Below are 24,903 nucleotides of genomic sequence, written 5' to 3' on the forward strand. Positions count from 1 at the left end.
CGAGAGTCGGCTACTTTGTTTCCTCCTCTCCACGATCCCTCTCGGGCGTGTGCGCCAAACACGACGCGCACGCGGGCACGTGTTGGTTATGCATGCGCGTACACACACACACACACACACACACACACACACACACACGCACAGGCAACTCCAGTCACATGCAGCGGTGGCGTCTGCATTGAGAGAAGCGAAGCAGCTTGAAGTGATCCTCGCGTGCGTGACAATAGCGTTTAAATGTACGGGAGGAGCTCGGTGCGGCTCTGTGGACGTGTTTTTGTTGTTGTCATTATTTAGATGTAGGCGTGCACCCGCAGCGTCAGGTTACGGGGACGAAATGTGAGCAGAGCACAAGACACATGGGGAAGAAGTCCATGTCAAATATGTTGATTATTTTCTTGTCATTTTTGACAATACTTTAATTGTGTGTATTTAGATGGTTTGAAAATGGTATTTATGCAACGTTCATATCATAAAACGTCAAACAATGGTATGCTTGATTGATTGATTGATAGATGTCTCATTGAATACATATATAGGCACAAGCCCATGACGTCCCTCATAACTAATCACGCTCATGCACTACTTTAATCACGCGTCAGGAGGCAACACACACACACACACACACACACACACGCACACACACGCGCACACGCGAACACGCACACTCAGAGGAGACGTTGCACTGCAGACCAGTCTGACGTGACTCCACTGAGTGCCAGCTCACTCTGCCTGCTCTGATGAAAATAAACCCCCAGTCAAAACTAAAGGCGAAAAAATGAGCTGCTCCTCTGTCAAAAGCATTCCAAAATCAACAGCTGGGATTTAGAGCAGTCTTATGCAACCGTGAATTACACTGGTGTGCTTTAAACTGCCCATAAGAATGCCCTTGCTTCCCTCTTATGCCTCCTGCTGTAGTCCTTGGCGATGAAAATGTCTTCTGATTTGTAGTTTAACTTGAAATACGCAGATGACTACAAAAATATACGCTGGGTAGGCTATCATCAGCCCAATTTTTTTTTTTTCTTCCTCCCTTGCAGATGCACGCAGATCAGCGCTCCTCGCCGTTCAGAGCTCAGTCTGGAGTGGCGCGGCTGTAGCAGCAGAATATTTGGCTGTAAACAGAGACACAGTGCTGTTGTCTCGATGCGATACGCAGGCTTTTAGAGACGGTGAGTGATTCGAGGGGGATTTTTTTTTTATTGCAGAGCAAGGCTCGTCGCATCAGTGCAAGCTGGTGAGGGAACGCGATTTTCTTACAATTTTGGAGGTGTCTTTCCCTCTTGCTTGTGTGCGCCCGTATCCGAGCCGTGCAATCCATTCGGTGTTTCATTCGCTCTCTCGTTATTTTTTTCCGTCGTTGCTTCGTCGTAAGTACTTACTATCCGTTTTATGACTGCTATTCTTGTCCATAAGATGCCCTAGCTTCTCTTGGTCGCGAGGCGATCGTTTGATGCATGCCAATTTCATCTCCTTGGAAATCATCACGCACAGTCGGAGTCAGGCAGCGAGACAGAGAACGCGCGATGGGGGGAAAAACCAAAGGATCCTAGTTGAACATGTAAGAGGATTTTTTATTTAGCAGCCACTGAAAAGAGATTAGGGCGACAGCAGTGGAAGTTAAATTGTGCTGCATGTAAAATGGGCGGACTAGTCTTTATATTAGGTTGGTACAGCCTATTCCAAAATTAAATGGTCTGAGCGTGGACACAGACTGTTTGCCATGCACTTTATTTACTGGCACGAGCGATGAACTAAAACATGTATTTGGGATAGCGACCTCGGCACAGAGATCAGATTTGTAAGTTTAGTAGATTTTTTTTTTTTTTTTTTTTGCTGACAGACTAAGAGAGTTCAACTCACTACAGCACCGCCAGTGAACAGTGAGAGAGACCTGCGCATATCGTCAGCAGCCGCTTCTCCAGCCTCAAGCTAAAATTCGTCAGATCTGAGATCACAGAGGATTTTTTCTCATTCAGTCCGGCAAGAAAAATATATTCTCAAAAGTTTGAGGATATAACCAGCGGACACCGAATATATACCCCGACTCATATGCTGTAAGTGATTTTCTCCATGTTTTTTCCTCGCCTGTTCATCAGGCAGAAGAAGGGAAGAGGGGAGCAACACTCGGATTTAGAAAGGGGATGGTTTGTGTTGCCGGACGCCGCTAGAATCGAAGACGAGTTTTATTGGGGAGAAGGGGGAGTTTGCCGTCGAAATTGGGACCGTTTAAGGGTTATTTTACGGGAAACCAGTGCCGTTTGATGTTTTGTAACGGGAGACGCCTGATTTCAGCACCATGGACAGCGCTCCGACTAAAACAGCATCAACGTACATTTGCTTAATTACTCCGCCACGCACGAATTGGATCGCAATGCATGTATTTAGACCAACCTTGCAGGGATGTCAGTTGCACGCTAAATGTCTCCCCGTGCTCAGATATATGTATGTATAACGGAGAGGGTGACATTTCCTCTGAATAACTTAGAAAGTGGGTTTGTGCGGGATTTTCTCCCCCAGTCGTTAATCTGCATCATCCCCGCCTCGTCAAATCCTTGTCAACCAAAGGATTATTATTTATTTTTGTATTTGTATTTCATTTTTAGCAGAGCATTGTATACGTTTCCCCCACGACTCCTATCCGCTCACAGTGCACCTTGGAACATCACACGCAAGTAGCACGGGCATTGTCTTTTATGTGGGCTGTGCTTCACTGGCAGGATCTTGTGGTCGTGTTTAGCGCTTTCAGATAAGTAAGTGATTGGTCCTCTCGCGGACACCTCGATTATGCCTCCGAAAATGGACCGTGAACCCGAGCATTGTGTTTCGCATGCACAGTAGCGCAGGCTAATTGCTTACATACTTTATGACCCGGCTGACATCATAGCTTATTGAATGTGGAGGATGCCAAATGCTCTTCTTTCAGGGGGATATGGTTTGATATTGCGGTATTGCGCGTCTCACATTGCAGGGGAGGCTGTGTACAGGTGCTACAAGCTCACACCGTGGTGTTATGTGGTCGATGATGTGTTGCCTCGTTGTTTCATCTTAATTAGTATGCGCTACAGATGTAGCCGTATCGCATATGTAATGAGCGTCAGTTATGAAAGTCGTAATATTTTTGATTATCGACATGATGACCAGCTTTTTAAAATGTGGTCTACCACACAGACTAGTTTGAGTGTAGAGTATGTCTCTGTCAATGTGACCCATTATTTAGAATGATGACGTAAAATCTTTGAGTCGTGCGTGTGTCAAGTAGTATGTGATGGCCCAATGCGTGTGGCAGAGGCCATTTGGTTTGATGCATGTCCTGTCAATGGATCTCTAAGGGATGTTCAGGAGCAGGACCAAAAAACGCATCTCTATAGGAACAAGCCTCTACGTTAGCTGTTGTTGTTTTAGCTGATCTACATGTTTATTTACCTCTAGCTGTGATGAAATGTTTGAGTTGATGGATCATTGGTTTATACGTCTTGGTAATGCTGTTCTTTCTCTCTCTCTTTGACCTTCAGCAGTGAAAGGTCCTCATATTGCAACTATGTGTGGACGAAGCAGGACGGCCTTTGTGTTTCTGTGGGCTGGCTTGCTTGTCACCAATGGCGTTCTGGGTGGGAAAAGGTAAGAACAAACTTTAACTTTACATTTGCATACGTGCCTGTATTATATTGGGTCCCTGGATCATTCTAGATGGTTGAAAGCCTCAAATGTCTTGCACACTGTTCATATGATTGGGATTTGAAGCCTTGCGCAGACTTTGACACAAGCGCCCCGCGAATTCTAAATAGTGCCGATATGATCAAGATTACTGGAACACTGCGATTCCACACAGTGACATTTGGAGGGCAAACTGTAAAGACCACACTGCATTTGACAACATATTGAATGCACTTTTTGGAAGAGGGCAATTACCTTTTAATGTGGTTTTCAGTGCTCGCCAAATGGTCAAACTGGACAATAAAAATGTCAGTAAATCAGTCAGCCAGCGAGGGCTGCAAACAGTAGTCCACCAGCTGAGATGTCTTCCTACCTATTTCTTGCGTTATTGGGTCACAACCCTTAAGGATATTCACTGTAGATGTAACTGGGGCATCCCCACAGGACACATGCTTATAATTGCATAGAGGCCATAAGAAGTGCAGTACAGAGAGAGAAGATGGGGAATTGAAATAGCCACTATCAATATTACCATATAGTATTACACAGTTGTCGATTTTCTGGTCATCTGGCCTTGTGGGAAAACATCTACATTCTCAGTTTTCACACCTGGGCTGTGTACAGTAGATGACTTGTGTTGCACCGGGATATTTTGGCACAGATGTGTGCACTCGTCATTTGACAGCGACTGCGGGGATAGTAGGGTCGATGTTCAGACACACTTCTCAAAGTCAACACTGAGGTGTCGGATGCCACCTAACCAGAAGCAGACAAAGAGAGAGAACGATTGGATAAGAGGTGGCAGCAATTAGATCCACGTTATGTGTCTGCACCTGCATTAATTGCCACCTGATTAAAATGCCGGCCAGCCACCCATGTGTAGCATGCCTCAAAACAACGATAATCTGACGCCGCTCCTTGGATTAACGTGCGGGCAGCTCTGACATTGAAGCCTTACAGTAAATAAACACAAAGACAAAGATGAGTACAATTCACTAGTGGTTGCGTGCGCATGAGATCATATTAGCTCTCATTCCGTTGTGGTTCTTCTCAATAATCCTGGAGGGACTCAAGAGATCAGGCTTTTCAACATAGTTGAATAATTCAGAAGGACCGTCAAAGAGAGTTGACTCGAATGGTGGTGTCTTGAGATGGTCCAGTTTGCTGCTCTGTCAGTGACACCAGAATACACCACAAAAACACACATGCAGACAGTATAGAGTATATTGTATTACATATTTTATTACATGCCCTGAGCACACGCAGAACACAGATGTGTCCTATTTTAATGCAGGATGCACTATGATACATTATTATTGCACACTGATTTGATCTAATGGATTAATCACGTCTATAGCTAAAGTTGAGATGCACTGACTGGCAAATGGAGGAGTTGATCTACTGGGTTTGATGTGCTATATGTTGAGCACCTCAGAGAAAAATCTAAAAGTACTGATCACTTTACTCAGGAACTGTCACTGGAAACTGCAAAGCAATTATCGCCCAAAGATTTACTGTATAATCCAGTCCCCCTTTTGAAGTCAAATACAGAATCTCTCTCACACACACACACACATACACACACACACACACACACACACCTTGGGGGATTTCAACAAGACACGGTAATCAGGAAGACCTAGCACTCTGCTACAGTATGTTGCCAACGATAGAAATTGCCTTATAATTAGATATCCGAGTGACGAGAGAGAAAGGGACCGAGAGAGAGAGACGTGCAGTAAAATGGAGAAAGGGAGACGGGGGAGAGAAAGAGAGACATTGGCAGAGTGAGTGTGAACGGCACTGTTGCTGTTCAGATGACCTGTAGATGGGGATGGTGTACAATGTTTTATGAGGAAGTGGCCCCTGGCTGATACACATGTGTATTTATCCACGGCACCTTTTTCTCACCATTTCTTTTTATTTTCCTTGACATACAACCCCAACCCCCCACCGCCTCTGTTACCCACGTACACTGGAAACAATTTATATCAAGAAGAAACACATCGGCCATATTATTCCATCTATTTCCAAGGTGTAAATAATATAGTTTTCTATGCTTGATATGAAACATTTGACTTGTCGGTATCTCGATTAATGGTAAAAAAAACGTAGACTATCATTCGAAAAAATTGCAAGGTCAAAGAAGTATGCCCATTGAAAGATCGTTTCTTACATTTATTTTTACAAAAGAGTGTTCTTTTCACTATTTGTGCCACTGATTAATAATTCCTTGTAAGGATGGATTATTCTCTTGTTCATCCCCCTATTATTTATAATTGTCCTAATTGGTTAACTTAAAAGAGAAAAGGGACATCCTCGCTTGTTTTCTCTATTGGTGGAAACTATAACAAGAGCACTTTGTGGCAGACCAAAAAGGTTTCTGATGTTTCTCTCTGATTTGAAAAAATTGGAAATGCCGAAAATATATGTGGAAAATAGGAATATTAATTGGCAATCGAAGAAGAGGTTGTGTTTTATTTTCGCTTCAGCTGATGTCCCATGGATGCAATTTACACTTCCTGCATTTATACATAACTGGCTTTCCAGACCTGAACAAAACAGCAAAATAATTATTTTGAATTTGAGTATTCAGAAGCTGTTACCTCCAAGATTGCTGCAAAAACTAAATTGCTCATCCCAGTTTTCACAGTTTTAATGCTGGCTTCAGTTCTTTTTTTTTTTTTGGCAGACAGAAGGACGCTTGCGAATAAAGGGGGAATTGGTGACAGAGAGATGCGCAATAACCCTTTTCATACAAATCCATGTGTGATGCGGATGCAGCATCCTTGTTTCCAAAGCAAAATGTTCAGCGGCTCACGTTCAAAGACGTGGGATTGAGGCGGACCCTACAGCTTTGAGCGTGAGCCGTCTCACCGAACGCCACACCCCAGTGTCACTTCACAATTTCCTCACCTTTTCCCAACCTCGCTCTTCTCCCTTTTATCCCCCCCTCCCCCTCCTAGATCTCCATCATCTCCATCTTTGTTTCTCTTCTTTGTCTTTTCTTTGGAGCGTTCCTTGCATGTTTATCCAGACGGCACTCGTCCTTCCCATTGCAGGTCCCTGCTAAATAATCTTGATGACCTCTCCCTCTCCTTGGAGCCGTTCAGCTTGCAGAGCTTGTTTTCAAACACTTGCTGTTTATTTAGCATGCAATCAAACCAAAAACGCTATTGGCGTAAAGAGAGGGAGAGGATGATTGCTTCAAGGCAATACAATGCATTGTGAGAGAGTTTCATCTCATTGATCTCAGCACTAAAGCACATGCAAACATATGCATGAATATGTACACAAGCTTGCATTAGCGCCCGGACCGTAAATGCATGCAATGACTCAAGTACGCAAACACACACAAGCAAGCACGCATCTTCCTGTCGCACCCCGCCGTTATAAAATGTAATTAGGAGCTGTATTCCTGATTATGAGTGCTATCAAATATTTATGCATGGAGATGCTGCAAACTCTGCTCTTACAATTACTGATTGGGACTGTTTTTGGCATTGCTCTAAGCATTTTTGTTTTATGTTGTTCAAAGAGCACATTCAGCAAAGGCATTTGTGGTCTAAAAGACCATATTAAGGTATAAATAATGCATTGTTATTCCTCTATTCTCTCTCTTTCTCTCACTCCGTGTGAGATTGTGCCTATGTGTGGGCGGATGTTCGCACGCACGCATGTGCTCTGAATGCCCAGTTTTACATTTCGATGAAATAACTTTTAACACTTGCCACACTTTCCGAAGGGATAATACAGGATAATGTGGCTCTGTGCAATGTGTTCCTTTCCAGTCTTAACAATCACTTGTTCATTCTTCTCATATGGATACAATATGAAACCTCATGGTCACTGAATTGTAAATTGGCATTGACACGGAAAGGCGTCCGTGTCAATGCAGCATTTTGGTTGTCTTGTTTGTTTCTATGATTAATTGTTTTATGATTAATATGATTCATGATGCATTCTGTGTTGCCCATGTACTTCAACAGACTTAAGATCCTCCTTTTTTTTGTCTTTGATATATTATTCAGTTTGTTCTTAGTCTTTTTGGCAGTTTTGACTGTGGTTTTTGGAATCTTGCTGTGACGACTTTAAATCTTCTTTTTTGCTTTGGCAGCGCTGGGCAGAACGGCATGACAGATGAACAGAAAGATAACACAACAGTGTTCACCAAGATCTTAGACAGTCTTCTGGATGGCTATGACAATCGCCTCAGGCCAGGACTAGGAGGTCAGTTATCCCAAGTCTTTGAATGTCTTTTGTCCTTCATGGTGACTGTTTGGATCTTTTTTTTCTTTTTGTCAATATGCAAATACCCTCTTGAAGGACTCCTAAAAATAGCTTACTTTCCACATTGTAATATCCATAGGAGAAAATCTTATGGAGATGAGTTTGCTTACAGTGTCAAGATTATGTGAAGGATAATTAACCGGAGATTCATTATTCACCTGCTGCTTTTGTGAAACAGTGAATTGGCATGAAGCAAACACGTCTAATATAACATAGTGAGTGACATTTCTTTGTTTAGGCAGCCCTTGACTCTATTGTCAACTGTCCATTGTTTGAGAGAGAGAGAAACAAAATGGCAGGGAGACTGAGAGACAAATCCAGAAATGGAAAATGAGAGAAACGGAGAGTGAAAGAGAAAGGGGAGAGAGAGATAATGTGAGAATTGGTGTGTGAAGGACACTGAGAATCCCACACTGTGATGCAGCAGGCATCAAACAGGCGAATAAAACCATGCCTGCTAGAAGTTCAGCGACCGTGGGGAAGAAATTATAGATTACGATGGGTATCATTCATAAATCAAGCTGTCATATTTCCGTTTCAGAATCAAAAGGAACGAACCCTCACACACACGCACACACACACGTACACACACATTGCTTCTGCCACCCCTTCCAATTGAGTCCCTTGTGGACCCATTTTGTCTATCAGTATTATGGGACCAAAGTGCCATTTTTTCAGTAACACAGTAATGTGCAAATGTATTAAGAGATTGAACCACCGTCCGGGTTATGGAGCTGACACTGAAACCAATAGCAGCAGAAATGGTTATCGACATTCAAAATGGGCATTTTTATCTTTGTTGGTTTTTTTTCCAATTTGTGTGTGTGTGTGTGTCCAAATGTAAAAAAATAAATAATGTTGAATAGATTGAATGGATTAGAGAGCATAGCCAGGTGGTCTTGTATTAACAGGTAGTTAGGAGCTAATGAATGCCACAGATAGTCACTCACTGGCAATTTCCTGCTTCAACAGAGCGTGTAACCGAAGTCAAGACTGACATTTTCGTGACTAGTATTGGACCCGTTTCGGACCATGAAATGGTAAGACTCCTTTCGCCTCCTTAAATGTCACTAGGTTCCGCCTGTTCTTGTCCCTCCACGCTCACCCCTGCCTTATAACCTCTCTGGGCACAACGGTCTCCAAACTGTAAAGTAATTATTCATTTAATGATTCATTTCATTAACTCCTGATGTGTTAATAAAACACATTTGTGATAATGTATTTTCTGGTGCATGGTTCGTAATCCCACTCTACATAAATGCCACCCCTACTCGTAAATATGACTGCATGTGATTTTTATGTGGATGTCAAAATATGCTGTGTGCTTCGACCCCAAACTCAGTTTATTTATTTTGGTATTAAAATAAGTATAAAAACATCCCTGCTTGTGATAGAGCATTCACATGTATAGATTTATAGACCCATGCTGATGTCTTTAAATAATCTGGAGCAAAGAAACGGTCGGATATTGACGTTCAAAGACTGAAGGTCCATATCTCTCCTTAACTACTAAATTGCAATTAATTTGCAACAAACATAACTAATATATAATATGTCAATGTGATATGGAAGGTCAAGCTGTTTTCATATCCCATTTTTAGATAATCGATAAGCACTTACCATATGATGAAATCTTTTTAACGTCAAACTAAAATGCAACATTTAACTATAATTGATTATTTTAAAAATGGCAAAAAAAAAAAATAGAAAGCCGTGGGCTTCTCAAACATGTTCATCTGATCTTTACTCAGCGCTGGAAACCAATTAATCTCATCCAAATGTCTCATTGCCTCTCCTTTGGATAGAAACCACTCCTGCACGTGAAGTGCTGTACTCCATTTGACGTAATCTCACTTAATTGCAGTCACAGACATGAGGGCCAGGACTATTTCGCTGCTTAGTTGAGGCCAGAAGGAAGCGCTCAAGAACATTTTCTCCATCTCCAGCCTTTCCATATCCCCCCCCCCCCCCCTCTATTACCTTGAAGCTGTTTCAGCTCACACTAATTATCTTACGTGGGCCAAGTGGAAATGGGGAGAGAAGAGAACAAAAAAACATGCTGCGCTGTAATTTTTACTTTGCCGGGCAGTCATGCATTAGAGTCTGCTCTCAGCTATAGTCATTAGCTGCCTTCAAAATGAAATATCCTGTTAATTCTGTGTCCCGTGCTTCCCTTTTGTGTCCAGTGTGATTTTGATTACAGAACAAAGAAGTTTCCCCAAAAGATAAATACAAACAGTGATCATTTTTGGCACTTACGTAACAATGCAATAAAAATCTATGCTTCATTTGCATCTTGTGTATTTAAAAAGGACCATACCGTAGATATGTCAAATATGAAATAAAACAAAATCAAAAGAACACCTCACATATTAATGAGTGAAATAAAGAACAATTACTAAACTGTACAACAGAGGCATACTTTTAGAAAAGATACCAGCCAGAAAACCGTGCTCCTCCATCCACTAGATCCTCGCCATATTTTGCAAAAGCACTTAACGTGAAGAGACAGTTAGCAGCAGGGAAACTAGGCCAAGACTTCCATAAGAAAGTCAAAGTGACAAGAGGAAGAGAAAAGGGAAAAAGTGAAAACACGAAAAAAGGATAAAACGGAAAAATAAGGTTGGATGACTCATTATCTTCCCCAAGCCAGCTTTAGTAGATGGCGGTGGAAGGAAAACAGCTACAGGGTCGAGGATTTTCTTTGATTGTCTCCTTTTTGACTTTTTCTTTTCTCTACCTGCCACTGTCCACCTGTAGGAGTACACCATTGATGTATTCTTCAGACAGAGCTGGAAGGATGAAAGGTTAAAGTTTAAAGGACCCATGGCCGTACTGCGTCTTAACAACCTGATGGCCAGCAAGATCTGGACCCCCGACACCTTCTTCCACAATGGCAAGAAATCGGTGGCTCACAACATGACCATGCCAAACAAACTACTGCGAATTACAGAGGAAGGCACACTGCTGTACACCATGAGGTAGGTTGACTGTATTTTACACTGGTGCAATGCAGACCTAGCTTAAGTTTGAGCTTAGAGTTAAATGTTTTTGAGCTGACAGTAAATATAGATTTATTTGTGGACTAGTAAGTATTTGCAACACCATAATGGTGTATGTGGAAACTACTCATGATACATTTCAGTTGCAAATTTACACATGTGTGTGTATAAGATAATGCCATTTTGCATATTCAATCATAACATTTAAGAAAATGTGTAGTACAAAAAGGTAATTGCCTTAACCAACAGGGGAAGTTCCATGATATATGAGTTAAATTGTATACTCTTCACCACTATTGTGTGTAATCCCCTTAACACGACAGTGTGTTACATTTACATTAAAGATTATTCACTATCATTATATATTGATTTATTTATTGTTCTTTAAAGATTGTAGTCAGCCATTTATAAGTTATGTGTACCACAAACATTTTCATTAGAATTTGTCATTTTCCCATTGGGATGTTCACCAGGAGAAATAAACTAGTTTTATCCTGTCATGATTTATCACTTTGGGGATGCTGTTTGACAGTTGCGAGCAGGAAGATAAGGTGCATGACCAGCTGAGCTGAGTGTAGAACTAGTCGTGGCACCTCGGTAGCCTTCAGCAGACTGTGGATAAATACATGCTTTACAGACAGTACAATCCTTGATGCACACCGCAGAGGGATGCTAATGTGAGATGTCTCAGGCAAGGATTGTACAACTTTTGTTTTAGTATGTTTACTAGCAGGGGGAGGGGGTAGAGGCGGAGCCCATATTGCTATCACAGATGAGCAAGATGAGGGATGGATGGGAGATTAGTGTGTCACGGGTGGCCTGACGTGCTGTTTTTCACAAAGCTGTCAGGAAAAGGAAACCCACAGCTCAGGGAACTGGAGTATTTCTGTTGGTTTGGGGGACAGTAGCTGGAGAGCTAGAGAGTCTGAGGGAAAAAACAGTACACCAAATGTCCCTGATGCATCATTGTACTAAATTGTCATTCCTGTGCCTTAATTCGTACAGTCCTCTTCCTGAGCCCTCCACCAGTGCTGTCACCATGATTTCTTTCTTCCTGCCTCTGCCATATGTTGTGTTTTTCATTATTTCCTTGCCTTCCTTTTGTTTTTTTTCATTATTCGCTATCAATGTCTGTTTGAATCTCTCCAGGCTTACAGTAAGAGCGGAATGCCCCATGCACCTGGAGGACTTCCCTATGGATGCTCATGCTTGTCCACTGAAGTTTGGCAGCTGTAAGTGGCCTCTGCACTCACACACAGCCTTATATACATGGACGTACATGCACATCACACAGACTCACACTCGCCTCTCTGACACGCTGTCACTACCTCATCCAACTGGAAGCACGACCCCAGCACCAGTCCCTGATAAGGGATGACAGTGTGGTAACAGCTGTTCTCCCAGAGGATCTGTCCATCAAGGCCCCTCTGGTCCCCCCCCATTCAACCCCACCAGGCCCTGCAAGACCCTTGCGGGCATGCAGCGCACAGACCTGTGTTTATCCAAGGCAGCGCTCTTTGTAACATTTCCAGAGCATCACACCAGCTGCTCACCGGTGACAGCTAACCCTTCCCGGCATCATCCTTGCGAGGACATAACGAGAGATAGAAAGATAGAGGTTGGAGACAAGAATATAGAATGAGAGGAAAAATAAACGGGAGAAAAACATAGGAAGGATGGGGGGGGGGGGGGGGCGGCGGAGCAAGCAGAAATACACGGAAAGTGGAAGAGATTAAAAAAAAAAAGTGAACATTACAATGTCTCTGTGCCATTCTTCAGGCAGCTGCACAACGTGAGTGAGAGTACCGAGTCTCCCCCCCCCCCTTTAAATTGAACTCACTCCCTAAATATTTCAGTGATGAGCTCTCTTCCTTATGCTGCAGTCTGCAGTCGAGCCATCTTTTCCTCTGCAGTGGTCGAGCCACACTGCAGCTTTGACAGGTTGGGTGGCCGGAGGGGAGAACAGACTGACTAGGCTGTTTTAAGGTCACGATGTCCTGTTGGGATCTTGTTTATTTGTTTTCCTACATTTCGAGGGATGACATGACACAATGTGACATGACAACGCATCACATGTTGAAATGCTAAATTGTTTGAAAGGAGACCAAATATGAGACGGGATGATCTTAAAAGGATTAGATGAAACAGTGGAAATAAGGTTAGCAGATGCTCTAACAAGGTGAGAGAAAATAATATGCTTAAATAGAAAATGAGACAAGGCTGGCATAATTGAGATGGGAGAAGAGTAGACGAGATAAAAGAAGACAAGCAGAGGAAGAGGAATTGAGTGGAATAACTCATTCCAGATTTGCCTATTTCTCAACTGGTATTCAACCCAGCAACTCGCTAAATAGCTAAAAATATAACCTGCAAGGCATCACGTGACAACAGACAACCGGCAGCCAAATAATTCATAACTTTTCACTCTGTCCGTCCTTGTCAGATGCCTACACTCAAGCCGAGGTGGTTTATGTGTGGACCAGAGGGGCTGCCCAATCCGTGGTGGTGGCAGAGGATGGGTCCAGATTAAACCAGTACGATCTGATGGGGCAGAGTGTGGATTCCGGTGTGGTCCAGTCCAGCACAGGTGGGTTTCAGTTGGGTTACAATCTGCTCTGAATGATTTACCGTGAATTATATACATGTTTTTTCGAGGAAATCTTTGCATTTTGAATTAAGTCATTGACGTGTATATTGTTCATATCGAATTACCCAGTTAAAGCTACTGAGAAATATTGAAGCTCAGTACATGCACATTGTCCTTTCCATGGCTCATTCGGACTTGTTCATCGTTCATCACTGATCAAACCAACTGGTCTGAAACAACACATTTTAACACAGCTGCAACAGTTCATCTGTATCTTCAACAGCTGTAGCTTTAAAAAAAAAACAACAGGCCATCCCTGGATATATAATTTCCCTACTTTCGATTACATAATTTTTCCACCTCCTCTTTGCTTTATTGATACAGGCAAAAATGAGTGACAGCATAAAATGGGTGACCTGTTTGCAGTGAAACTAGCTGCAGGCAGAAAGTAAATGCAAAAGACTGCCCTCTCCCCCAAACATTTGCCTTGTTTGCAACAAGCTCCCAAGTGACTGCAACTCTCAAGCTTGATTGACTAATACCGATCTTTAAATGCATTTATCTTTCTTTGTATTCGTTCCAGTTGTGTATTGTTCTGGAAAAGCCTCAAAATCAACTCATTGTTATAACCACATAAAACTCCAGTGTTGTTGATGTAGTGGTCGTTTCCTCTCTGCAACTGCGTCCTAAATGCATTGATAAAATAGGCTTATGCCTGTGTATTGAGTTTGTTGACAAATGACACCCATAACTATCCCAATAAATCTCACAATCTCACAATACAAAATGAAGGCCACAACACAACAAACCAGTCTACAGGGACAGGTCAAATAGATGTCCCCGATATATATATTGAAGTTTATTTGCGCATTCTTTCTGACTTTGTCTTTTGTCTGCTCACGACAGGAGAGTATATTGTGATGACAACCCACTTCCACCTGAAAAGGAAAATTGGTTACTTTGTGATCCAGACATATCTACCTTGCATCATGACAGTCATCCTCTCTCAAGTGTCTTTCTGGCTCAACAGAGAGTCCGTCCCTGCCAGGACTGTCTTTGGTGAGTTGTCTGCTCCCTTCTCTTGTTAACATATGTTGGTAGAGAAATGTTTACATTAATAATTATATATATGTATGCAAGCTTTACTGTGTTGCGGCAAGATAAAAAAAAAATGTAATTCTAATTTTGCATCATGAGACGATTAATCAATGGGAGGGAGGCTGCTTCCCAAACAAATGTATGAGGTCCTTGGTCGATTGTCTCATGGTAGAGTATGGTAATGGAGTTTGATGAAGTCTGATCTATAATCAAAGCAAAGCAAAGAGAATGATTGCTTTACTTGACCGCAGAAAAAGATTCTCCGATGTGCATATGGTTAACATTTTGGGGAGAGTTAGACAAGAGCTGGAAGGAGAAGGCAATTTAAAGTGAAACAAACGCCACCTCTTATAAAGCTCACTCATTTCCAGGTTGTAGCTCGTTTGTACGCAAACGGAAATGAAAAAAAATGTGACAACATGCTGTAACAATTTCATGAACAGTGGCCAGAGCATCTTTCTGGTGTCTCTGCTGGTTGCCTGGCAACCCGGCAACCTCGCAAAGATGACAGAGTGGCATCAATCTTCTCATCTAATTCTCAGCAAGAAAGCTAATAAGCGTATTTGCTAAAATGTCAAACTATTCCCACGGATATTAAATGGTAAAAAAGAAAAAAAAAGTCCAAACATCATTGTACGGTATTTCAAGTCTGTTCTCTTCTCTTCTTCTCTGTCTCTGCACCAATGAGGTGAACACGAGCTTTAATCAGTTGTGGCTGGCTGCAGTAGAATTTCAAGCACAAGGCTCAGTGTGAATTTAGATTTACGTGCTCTGAATGTTTGCCTACAAGTGTGTGTGTGTGTGTGTGTGTGTGTTTGTGCCTGCCTGAGTGTGATGTAAGTGTTTGTCAGTGTGTGTGTGTGTGTGCGTGTATTTAACTGTCTGTCACACTGAGGTCTTACATAATACCGCCCAAAAGGAAAGCTCTTGCTAGTCTGCAGCATGCTCTGTAGCAGCAAAGCAGAGCAGCAGGCAGAATGTCCTTGAGTTACCTCACTCTACACTCTTCCTTTTTGTTTTTCTTCTTACTCTCCCTCTCCCCCTCTCTCTCTCTCCCTCTCTCTCTCTCCCTCTCTCTTTCGCTCTCCCTCTCTCCCTCTCTCGCTCTCTCTCTCTCTCTCTCTCTCTTCTTCTTCTTCTTTTCATGGATGCCAGTGTCTCCCCTGGCCTACACTACTTAAAGAGCTTTCACAGAAACATTACACAGGCCCCTGATTTTGCAACTCTGCAGTCTCAAGCAGGTTTTTTTTCTCCCATTCCCGCTATGTTTTGGTGTCTGTTTGTGTGAGTTGTTAGTGTCTTCATGTGTCACAGCTAGCTACCTGCGGTGCTTGTCACGTGTCGAGGGGAAATGAGGATGGCCTGGATTAAATTCGAACAACTATCTAGGGCATGTGTGTGTCCCTCATGCTATCATCGCTGGTTCTGCTTCATGAGATTACATGCATGCGGTGCGCACACACACACACACACACACACACACACGCACACAATCACAGTTGAATAAGCACGTGCCCGCGCTTTTATGAAGACGCAGAGCAGCACAGCATCAAGGTATGCTAGGTAGGTCATTCATGTGATTAATATGCATCACCTGAGACAGCAGATGAATGAGGCTGTTCTTCAAAGAGGTTACCATGTCAATATCGCTGTAAATGCATCATTAAAAACGACATAGCAGACAATCAGGATCTTTCATTGCCATCTTAATCCAATGGCTATCTTCTAAGTCAGAGATTTATGTGGTATGTCAAAACCATTGTACACGTGTTTAGTGCTATTAGGATCAAAGAGTGCTCTCAGCTGTCTTCACACTGAAGGTCTAATATTCAGTGTGTCATTATCGTGGTGAATCATATACAAAATGCAACCTACATAACAAGCTACCTGGCCATATTCAACGTAAACCCAGGGATGATATGTTCATGTCAGAAAGAGGTTACGGTCTCACTGCTTGATGTGTACACCTCATGATGCACATTCCAATTGTTCAGTATTTCTCATGTCACTTTCCCAAGAAGTCATGACAGTATAATGTCAGTGAATCTAAATGAAATGCAATCCCATTAATATAAAGGCTAGGTTAAATACACAGAGATATATTAATTGTGCAAACTGTACCACCTTATTAAGCATACTGTGTTAAATGTATCACTTAACTACAACCTTGTCTGCACACAGAACACATTCTCCCACTCATTACATTACATGTCATTTAGCTGACGCTTTTATCCAAAGCGACTTACAATAAGTGCATTAAACCATGATTCTAAACTCAGAACAACAAGAATCAAGCAAGTACAATTTCTTCAATAACGTTAAACTACAAAGTGCTATCAGTAAGAGACATTTAAGTGCTACTAGAGTGCTACTACGGCTCTACCTTCCCTATTCAAGGTATAGTCGAAAAAGATGTGTTTTTAGTTTGCGACGGAAGATGTAGACTTTCTGCTGTCCTGATGTCAAACTCATCTTGGTCAGTGGCCCTACGCTTCATAATGTAACCCTAGTAACCCCCCTCGCATGTCACTTTCTGATTGATACATGCATACAGTTTCTTTTCAAAATAAACTGCCTAAATAGGTTAACCAGATTACTTGATTAGATTTAGGCATTTGATTAGATTTAGGCAACACAGACACACAGATGAAGCTATCAATGCTACCTATTCCATGTCTAAAAAAGGCTTTAGGAGTAAACACATTTTTTAAACAGTGAAAAAAATATGGGGTTTTAAATATTATATTTACAACGGAAGGATTAACTAAATTGCACATATGCATATCAGGCATTCCTCCAGCCGACACTCATTTACGGCTTGACTTGAATCAAATGGTGCGCACTGGTGCAATGGACACTAAATATATGACATTATGTTTCCAACACAGAAACCCCATAAAAAGGAACAAACTGAAGTCACTGTTTAATTTGCATTATGACTATGAAGCACAGCTCTGCACTAAAGCTTTTCCTTTAGATGAATTGGCAATTTAAAAACACAGCAGTTGGCAGAGTTATCTTATTTATCATTGTGCCGATTAGGAAGCTGATTAGTTCATAGCAAAATTGCTGCAGTGGAAGACTGTTGGCAATATATATATATATATATATATATATATATATATATATATATATATATTATTTTGTGTTCAGACCAATTGAAAACCAAAAGGAAACAGCCACTGATGGTGCTGATATCCCCCCTCCCTCTCCTCTCGCTTCTCTGTCTCTAAGTTGTCAGGGACAGCAGTGCTCAGAAGATTATCTTGCTTCCTTCTCGCCTCTTTAAGCATTTCGATTGGCTAAGTATTTATTGGTTCTCCCATGGTACTGTTTAATGTATCTGCTCATTAAGGAATAACACCTTGTGTGTGTGCGGGGGTCTATGTGTGTGTGTGTGAGTGTGTGTATTTGCACATGTTGGTTGTGTGAGAGTCGGTGCTCATAAATTCATGATTACTAGCTGACAACATTGTAGGCATTGCAGTTCCTGTTTGTGTGTGTGTGTGTGTGTGTGTGTGTGTGTGTGTGTGTGTGTCTGTGTGTGTGTGTGTGTGTGGGTGTGTGTGTGGCACAGTTCTCACAGCTGTTGTGCTGGCACAGTCATTTAACTCACCGGCCAATCAACGTGTCAATATATTTCTTCCTTTATGTAAATCCGAGGTGACGTAGTAATGCTGAATGGGATGTGTTTGTGAGTCAGGCCCCCCCGAGGCTTCAGTTATTGATAAGGCATGAATAAGTAAGATGTTAATAGACATCCAATAAAGATAGCTCCACTCTTGGGGCTGGTTGAGGCAATATAAAGGGTTGTTTGACAACTCCTTGCACAAAAATCATATTCATTAACAACTGTCTTTACAAATCATACAACAGTGGTATCCTCATTAATGTGTTAGTATAAAATCCTTCCTATGTGTGTTAAAAGAATAACTCACCTGTGACTAAAATGATCTGTTAAATGTTTGAATAGAACCTAATTTCCTCAAAATGTATATTTCTTTGCCAAAATCTAGACATTTAAATTGGTTTCCTTGTAACATTCTGTGCCAGTGAATAGAGTCCAGTAACAATAAAACGTATTATGACATTTGTAGTCTCCAAACATTAGGGACATGGCTGTCGCAGGAAAGATACAAGTTTCACTAAAGGTGTCCTCGGAGTCTCTTTAAAGCTTTCTTAAAGGCTGCCCACTGCCCTCGCTTAGATGTAGCAGTGAACGGTGTGTAAAAGATTTCATTCACATCAACTTTAATGCAAGCCCTCTTTAGCCTCCAACTTGTATCCATGCTTTAAGTCACACAGAAAGGACCGACTATTCTTGGAGTGAGCAGGGACAATGTACTTTTGACCTCGTCCCCACATTCTGATTGTCATGTTTGATTGGTTGCCTACTCAGTCGAAATGTTGTCTGAGGCAAATTTCGGCCCGGAACGAGGGAGCATAAGTGAGAGAGAGAGAGAGAGAGAGCGAGAGAGAGGGAGATCTAAAAGAGATTTTCCTCAGGGCTCACTCTCCCTCACAGAGAGTGTGGGATGTGTGGCTTGGCTGCGATCCAATGGCTCAGCAGTGCATTGAACTCACTGGCTTGAGACTGGTCAGATTAGCTGAAGCCTGTCATTCAAGGGGTCGTCAAACTGTAAATTGTAGTAAAAAACAAACAAATCCATATTGATTATAAACAATGACTTTGCACCTCACGCAGACACATTGTTTGACGCAAAGGGACAAACAAAGTTGAACTCAAAAAGCCTATTAATTTATTTGGAGCCAGATTTGGAGCAATTCATTTTTTAATCTGGAGCCTTTTACAGAAACTTGAGCGCTATATGTCTATCGGACTGATTACCCTGATAGACATTAAATCAAATTTCTTTAAGCTTTACCTTGCTGCGTCAGGAACTTATTAACCAAGTGGACATTATCTGCCCGACATTTTCCAAAAATACACATTTGTCTGCTTGCGTTTAGTGATTTCAAACTTTTCCTCGCCTAAGGCAGCAGTGACAGACTTCCCACCTTGAAATAGTCTGCCTCGTCTTGTCATTCATCACTTTAAGTCTAATTTAGTTCCCCCAAATTTGCTTTCTCACTCCATCGTTCTCTATGTCTTGACTTGTTCTTCTTTTTTATTTGATAGAGAGGCAAACAACTTGTTAGAAGATATGAATCATGTAAATCAAGTGTCAGTGCTTGTGCACACCGAGCTAAATTGAGTGGAAGGGTCTCTCAAAAATTGAGTTACACCACTATTAATCCAGTTAAAACTTTCCAGATCAGTGACTTTGTTCATTAACATCCTTCAAAGCCTCAAGTCTATTAGTTACAACATGTCAAATAGAGTCATTTAAAACCAGCTCTGGAGTTGCGTCTTAATGAATCAACTAACCAGTGCTCTAAATTGTTCCTAAGTAGGCCTAACGCTAAACAGACTCAAAGGACGACTGCTCTTCCTGGAGGTGGGAAACAAATACCTGTCCACCTTGTTAGCACACACACACACACACACATATAGACGTGTACATACATACACGCATATAACACATCATTGTGTGCGAGCAACAATGCAAACCAAATGTGATTCTCTTTGTCTTCATTTTTTTTGTGGTATAAAAACATTGTGTCGGAAGACTTGTTTCCATGGCAACGAATCTTGTCAAATACAGTAAAGAAAATATGATTCCAATCATCAGAGCGCCTTAGTGAGGACTTGTGTAATACCCAGTGGTACTGCCTTCCTCCTCCCCCACAATATTCAGCGATTTACTGGCAAACAAAATACGTGACAGATTGGCACCACTCTGTTGCCACCGATCTTTCCATCCACCTGCCTTACCTGCCTTCATTCCTTCCTACCACTGGACCGTGCATATCTCGAATGTCTTTATAGCCCTTATTTCTCCTCCCGCACATGTATTTGGCTTATCTAGTTGTTTCTCTTAACATTTGCACTATTTCCTTATACACCTTCCTCCACACCATCTTATCTCCGTAGCTCTCGGTACAGAAGCAATGATTGTGAGGCGTCATGCTCTTGTGCTCCAGTACCTGCTGAGGCCATAAGCACACATGAGTGCTGGCAAAATCACTTTGCACTGGCTTCTCTCCAATGGAGAATGTTCTGGCACCCGCCTCATGAGCAGTGACACCTTGTTGTTAGAGTTACACTCCACTGGAAATCTCAAGACACTGTTCTCGTTCCGAAAAATGATTTAAGCTGTGACAGCGAGTTGGTGCTTCCAATCCAATTACAGCTTCATGTGATGCACAGTATGTGTGGATTCTACCATCTCACATTTGCAGGCAACTAATTTGCAGAATTAATTTAGGTAAACCAGCAGCATTTAGTACCCAAGTTTTTATAGCTTCAGCCTTAGACGTTTGATTATGCACATCACATCATTCTTTTACATTCACTCTTTATTTATTATAACCAATAATACCATAATAGTCCGTCCCCAACCAAATGCAAACTAATATACTACTTTTGTATCGTATTTTTTACTTCTTCTATTCCCTGAGGGAAATATCAAATGTGGTCACTGTGAACATTTATGAAGATGTTGACATGCTACTTAAAAATAAAACACATTCCCCCAACATGTTATTTAACTAATAATAATTAGCTGTATTAAAAAAATGATCTGTGTTATAATGGAAGCTATAAAAAATTCGGTATGAATATGTGTCTTCATTTTATCGTTTCATATCTCCTGCTGCCATGTATTCCCATAACAGTATATCAACAAACCACTCAATGCCATGCTACGCAGTGGGAGCAGTGAAGAACGTAGTCATCATGTTACTATATTAATACACTTACTGTAGCATAGAAACGTTATTCCTCACATCTGAGGTGTGCTTATGCAAAGGAAAATATACCATCTGTGATGAAGAAGCAGATGCTATTCTTGATAACTCCAGAATGTCATTTCTAATCAAATTAAACAAAATACCTATCTGGGACATGTTATAAACAACATGTAATGAGAAGCTCAGAAATACAATTTGACAATAAAATATATCAAAACAAATAATTCTGATCTACTTAGTGTATTACTGATTATTGTTAGTCCCCTTTGGAGCCATAATGAATACCATACATGTGTACCAATTTTACATATACAGTTACTCCATTAGAGGTGTCCTATTCAGTTATGGCTAATGACTAATCATTTGTTTGGCTCTGACTAATGTGAACACAACAATCAGCCTTTATGCTTCATGTCACATTACCAACTCAGTAATGCCAAAACCATGTAGAAAAAGAGTAGGAGGATGAATAGTCTGTGATTCATCACTTAGCACTTACATCATAGCCGAGGAGGAAGAAGAATTCATAATTCCATTTTTTCTTTCACGTATGTCATCATTAAGCTTCTGAACTTATTAAGTTAACTAACTGTCTTTGTATATTTGTAAATAATAATTTTACAGACTATGGCATACGAATTACAAACGCTATTAAGCAGCTTTATTAGAGGTCTTATATTTGTATTTTCTTAATCAATATTAACTATAGTAGAGGCTGGAGATTTGCTGCATGACTTGGTGGTACATTAGTCACCATTTGTCTATACAGTAAACATCATAACACTATATTCCAAACATAATAAAGGTCCACTGGCAAAGTGGTGAGAGAGACTTAACAAAGCTTAGCCGTATAGTTGTAGAGTACTATTTGCTCAGCTTGAAGGAACAATTTCCTAAAAAAAAGACCATTCAAAAAAGATGATCATATTTTATAATTTAAATAAAAACTTACATAGGATGGATCATTTAAACATGAAAGTTTGTGTGTGTGCGTGTGTGTGTGTTTGTGTGTTTGTGTGTGTGTGTGGAGGTATCATGTACAGTACATGTATGTTTTCTACAGAAACAGCTCTCTCCACATGTGTGGGAGGATCCTCTCTGTATATTTTATAATTCCTGTACAAGTCAGCTGTCCCTCAGCTCCCTTCATGGTAGCCCAGGCTGAATTGGTGGATTGTTTGCTGCTTGGGCTGATGTTATTTGGTGTGTAAACATCTGCAGTAGTCTGTTCTGTGATGAGCACCGCATCGTTAGATGTGCTCTGACCCAGTTCCTCTCCCTCTCTGTACTCTGTCTCATCTCAGCTTTCAATGGCTGTGATGTCGTAGCTTAGAGGTTTGGTTTTCCAGGGTTGACGTGCGCTCCTTAATAGGAGGCACGTTGGCTATAAACGTGCATCAACTGTATTAATTTAAGCTTTTTCCATTGCTCCATAATTGCTTTAGGATCGGTGTGCAAGTCAAATTTAGAGATAAAGCCTATCTGGCCTGGTATTAGTCAGCAGCGGTATCTCCGAGGCCAAATGCATCTTCCAGCTCCATCTGTGGAAATCTCGACCTCTCGAAGTCTATTAAAAGCACGAGCTGCTCACGTAGATTAATGTGAATGAACTGCTTGCTCATTTGAATTTAGAAAACAAATATCTATTATCGTTCTGCGAAGTCCCTATATGATGCTACCGTTGATTGCTCCAGCAAATATAGACCATCTATACAGTAGAACTCCTACACAGCGTTGGCTTAGGTTTACCATGAATTCACAATCATGTTACTTATTATTTATATAGTTAGCAGCAATTCCTCCTAATCGATATACTTAATGTATAAGGTTTTTCTTCTCATGCATTTATGGTACACAAATGAGTAATCGTAGCAAATACATTTTTTTGAGATTTGATCATATTTCACATATCTGTCTTGTCTTGTCTCCCTGCAGGAGTGACCACTGTCCTGACCATGACCACACTCAGTATCAGTGCCAGGAATTCTCTCCCTAAAGTGGCCTATGCCACCGCTATGGACTGGTTCATCGCTGTGTGCTATGCCTTCGTCTTCTCGGCCCTCATTGAGTTCGCCACAGTCAACTACTTCACCAAGAGGGGTTACGCCTGGGATGGAAAAAGTGTGGTGCCAGAGAAGGTATTTGAAGCCTTTTTGTATATTACGTATGCTCCTAAGGGATCTGCATAGAAATGAATAGAGATACTAGACAGATATTTTAGTCGGCCGTTGTTTTAACCAAAACAAAAATTCCTCTGAGCAAAATGAGAGGAAATCCATGTATCTAGGGAACGAGAGACCCAGGACAGTTAGCACTTAACTGTTGAGGGAGCTCGACCAGGCAGGGGACATTTAGATGTTGTCCTCAGCTCATCTCAATTTGCAACTTGAGTAACATGACATGAACATTAATAGTTTAATGTTCATCTTGTGCCTGCTGCTCCGCTTGTCTCAATGCCGCAGTTAGCAGCACCATACTATGTAATCTCTGTTTTAGAATATTTTTATATATATATATATATATATATATATATATATATATATATATATATATATATATATATATATATATATATAAAGTGTCCAACATTTATTGTGAGATGAATTGCTTCTGCTTGGAAATGTGTTGATGTGATATTTCTGAACTAAACATCCATATTTCAACTGAACGTTCACCAAGCTGCTGAACGGCATATTGCTGAATGGCACATTCACATCAATAATAGCGCAACACATATCAAATACATCTTTAAAGAACTTTATTCATTTGACTTTCCCCAATGCTTTCCCCAACAAACACAATCAGCAAAAGAAGAAGAAGGAGTCCCTCCTCAAGAAGAACAACACTACAGCCTACCCAGCTGCCACTGCTACAGCCTTCGCCCCCAATATTGCCAGGGACCCTGGATTGGCCACTATTGCCAAAAGCGCCCCAGCACCCCCAACTGAGCCTAAGGAGGAGCCAAAGCCCAAGCCTCCAGAGGCCAAGAAGACCTTTAACAGTGTGAGCAAGATAGACAGGATTGCCAGAATAGCCTTCCCGTTGCTCTTTGGAACCTTTAACTTGGTCTACTGGGCAACCTACTTGAATAAGAAGCCCAAATTGCAGGGGATGGATCCACACTAATCCATGTTTCATTCCTTTAAAAGTATACCTGTGTATTTTCTTCTTCTTTCATTTCAGTTCTTATTCCTTCTAAAAAAACAGGTGTTTTATTTCATTTTCAGACAAACATGGTGTCCATGCTGGTTTGAACTCCCAGTTGTTGCATTGCTTCTATGTTTACCTAAGGTTTGAAGATTTTGAAAAAAATAAATAGAGAAAAAAAAGAAAGATAGCTATACAGACTTTTGAAAGGATGTTGTTCAGGTCTCGGGTGATGCTACTAAGAAAATGCTACTATAAATATATAGCCCAGAGAATGCTATTCTACAACTCCACATAGCCCAAACCTGTTAA

At 41.3% G+C, this 24,903-nt stretch overlaps 1 protein-coding gene across 1 annotated transcript; it reads left to right on the forward strand.

The window, feature by feature from the left end:
- Positions 1-3,538: 3,538 nt before the first annotated feature.
- Positions 3,539-24,570, forward strand: gabra1 (gamma-aminobutyric acid type A receptor subunit alpha1). Its single transcript, XM_034549745.1, has 9 exons — positions 3,539-3,618; positions 7,772-7,884; positions 8,917-8,984; positions 10,705-10,925; positions 12,096-12,178; positions 13,390-13,533; positions 14,440-14,592; positions 23,380-23,582; positions 24,250-24,570. Exons 1-9 carry the CDS (start codon positions 3,539-3,541, stop codon positions 24,568-24,570), a joined length of 1,386 nt encoding a protein of 461 aa, XP_034405636.1.
- The last annotated feature ends 333 nt before the right edge of the window (positions 24,571-24,903 follow it).

This window comes from Cyclopterus lumpus, chromosome 14, assembly GCF_009769545.1.
Source record: "Cyclopterus lumpus isolate fCycLum1 chromosome 14, fCycLum1.pri, whole genome shotgun sequence".
NCBI lineage: Eukaryota > Metazoa > Chordata > Actinopteri > Perciformes > Cyclopteridae > Cyclopterus > Cyclopterus lumpus.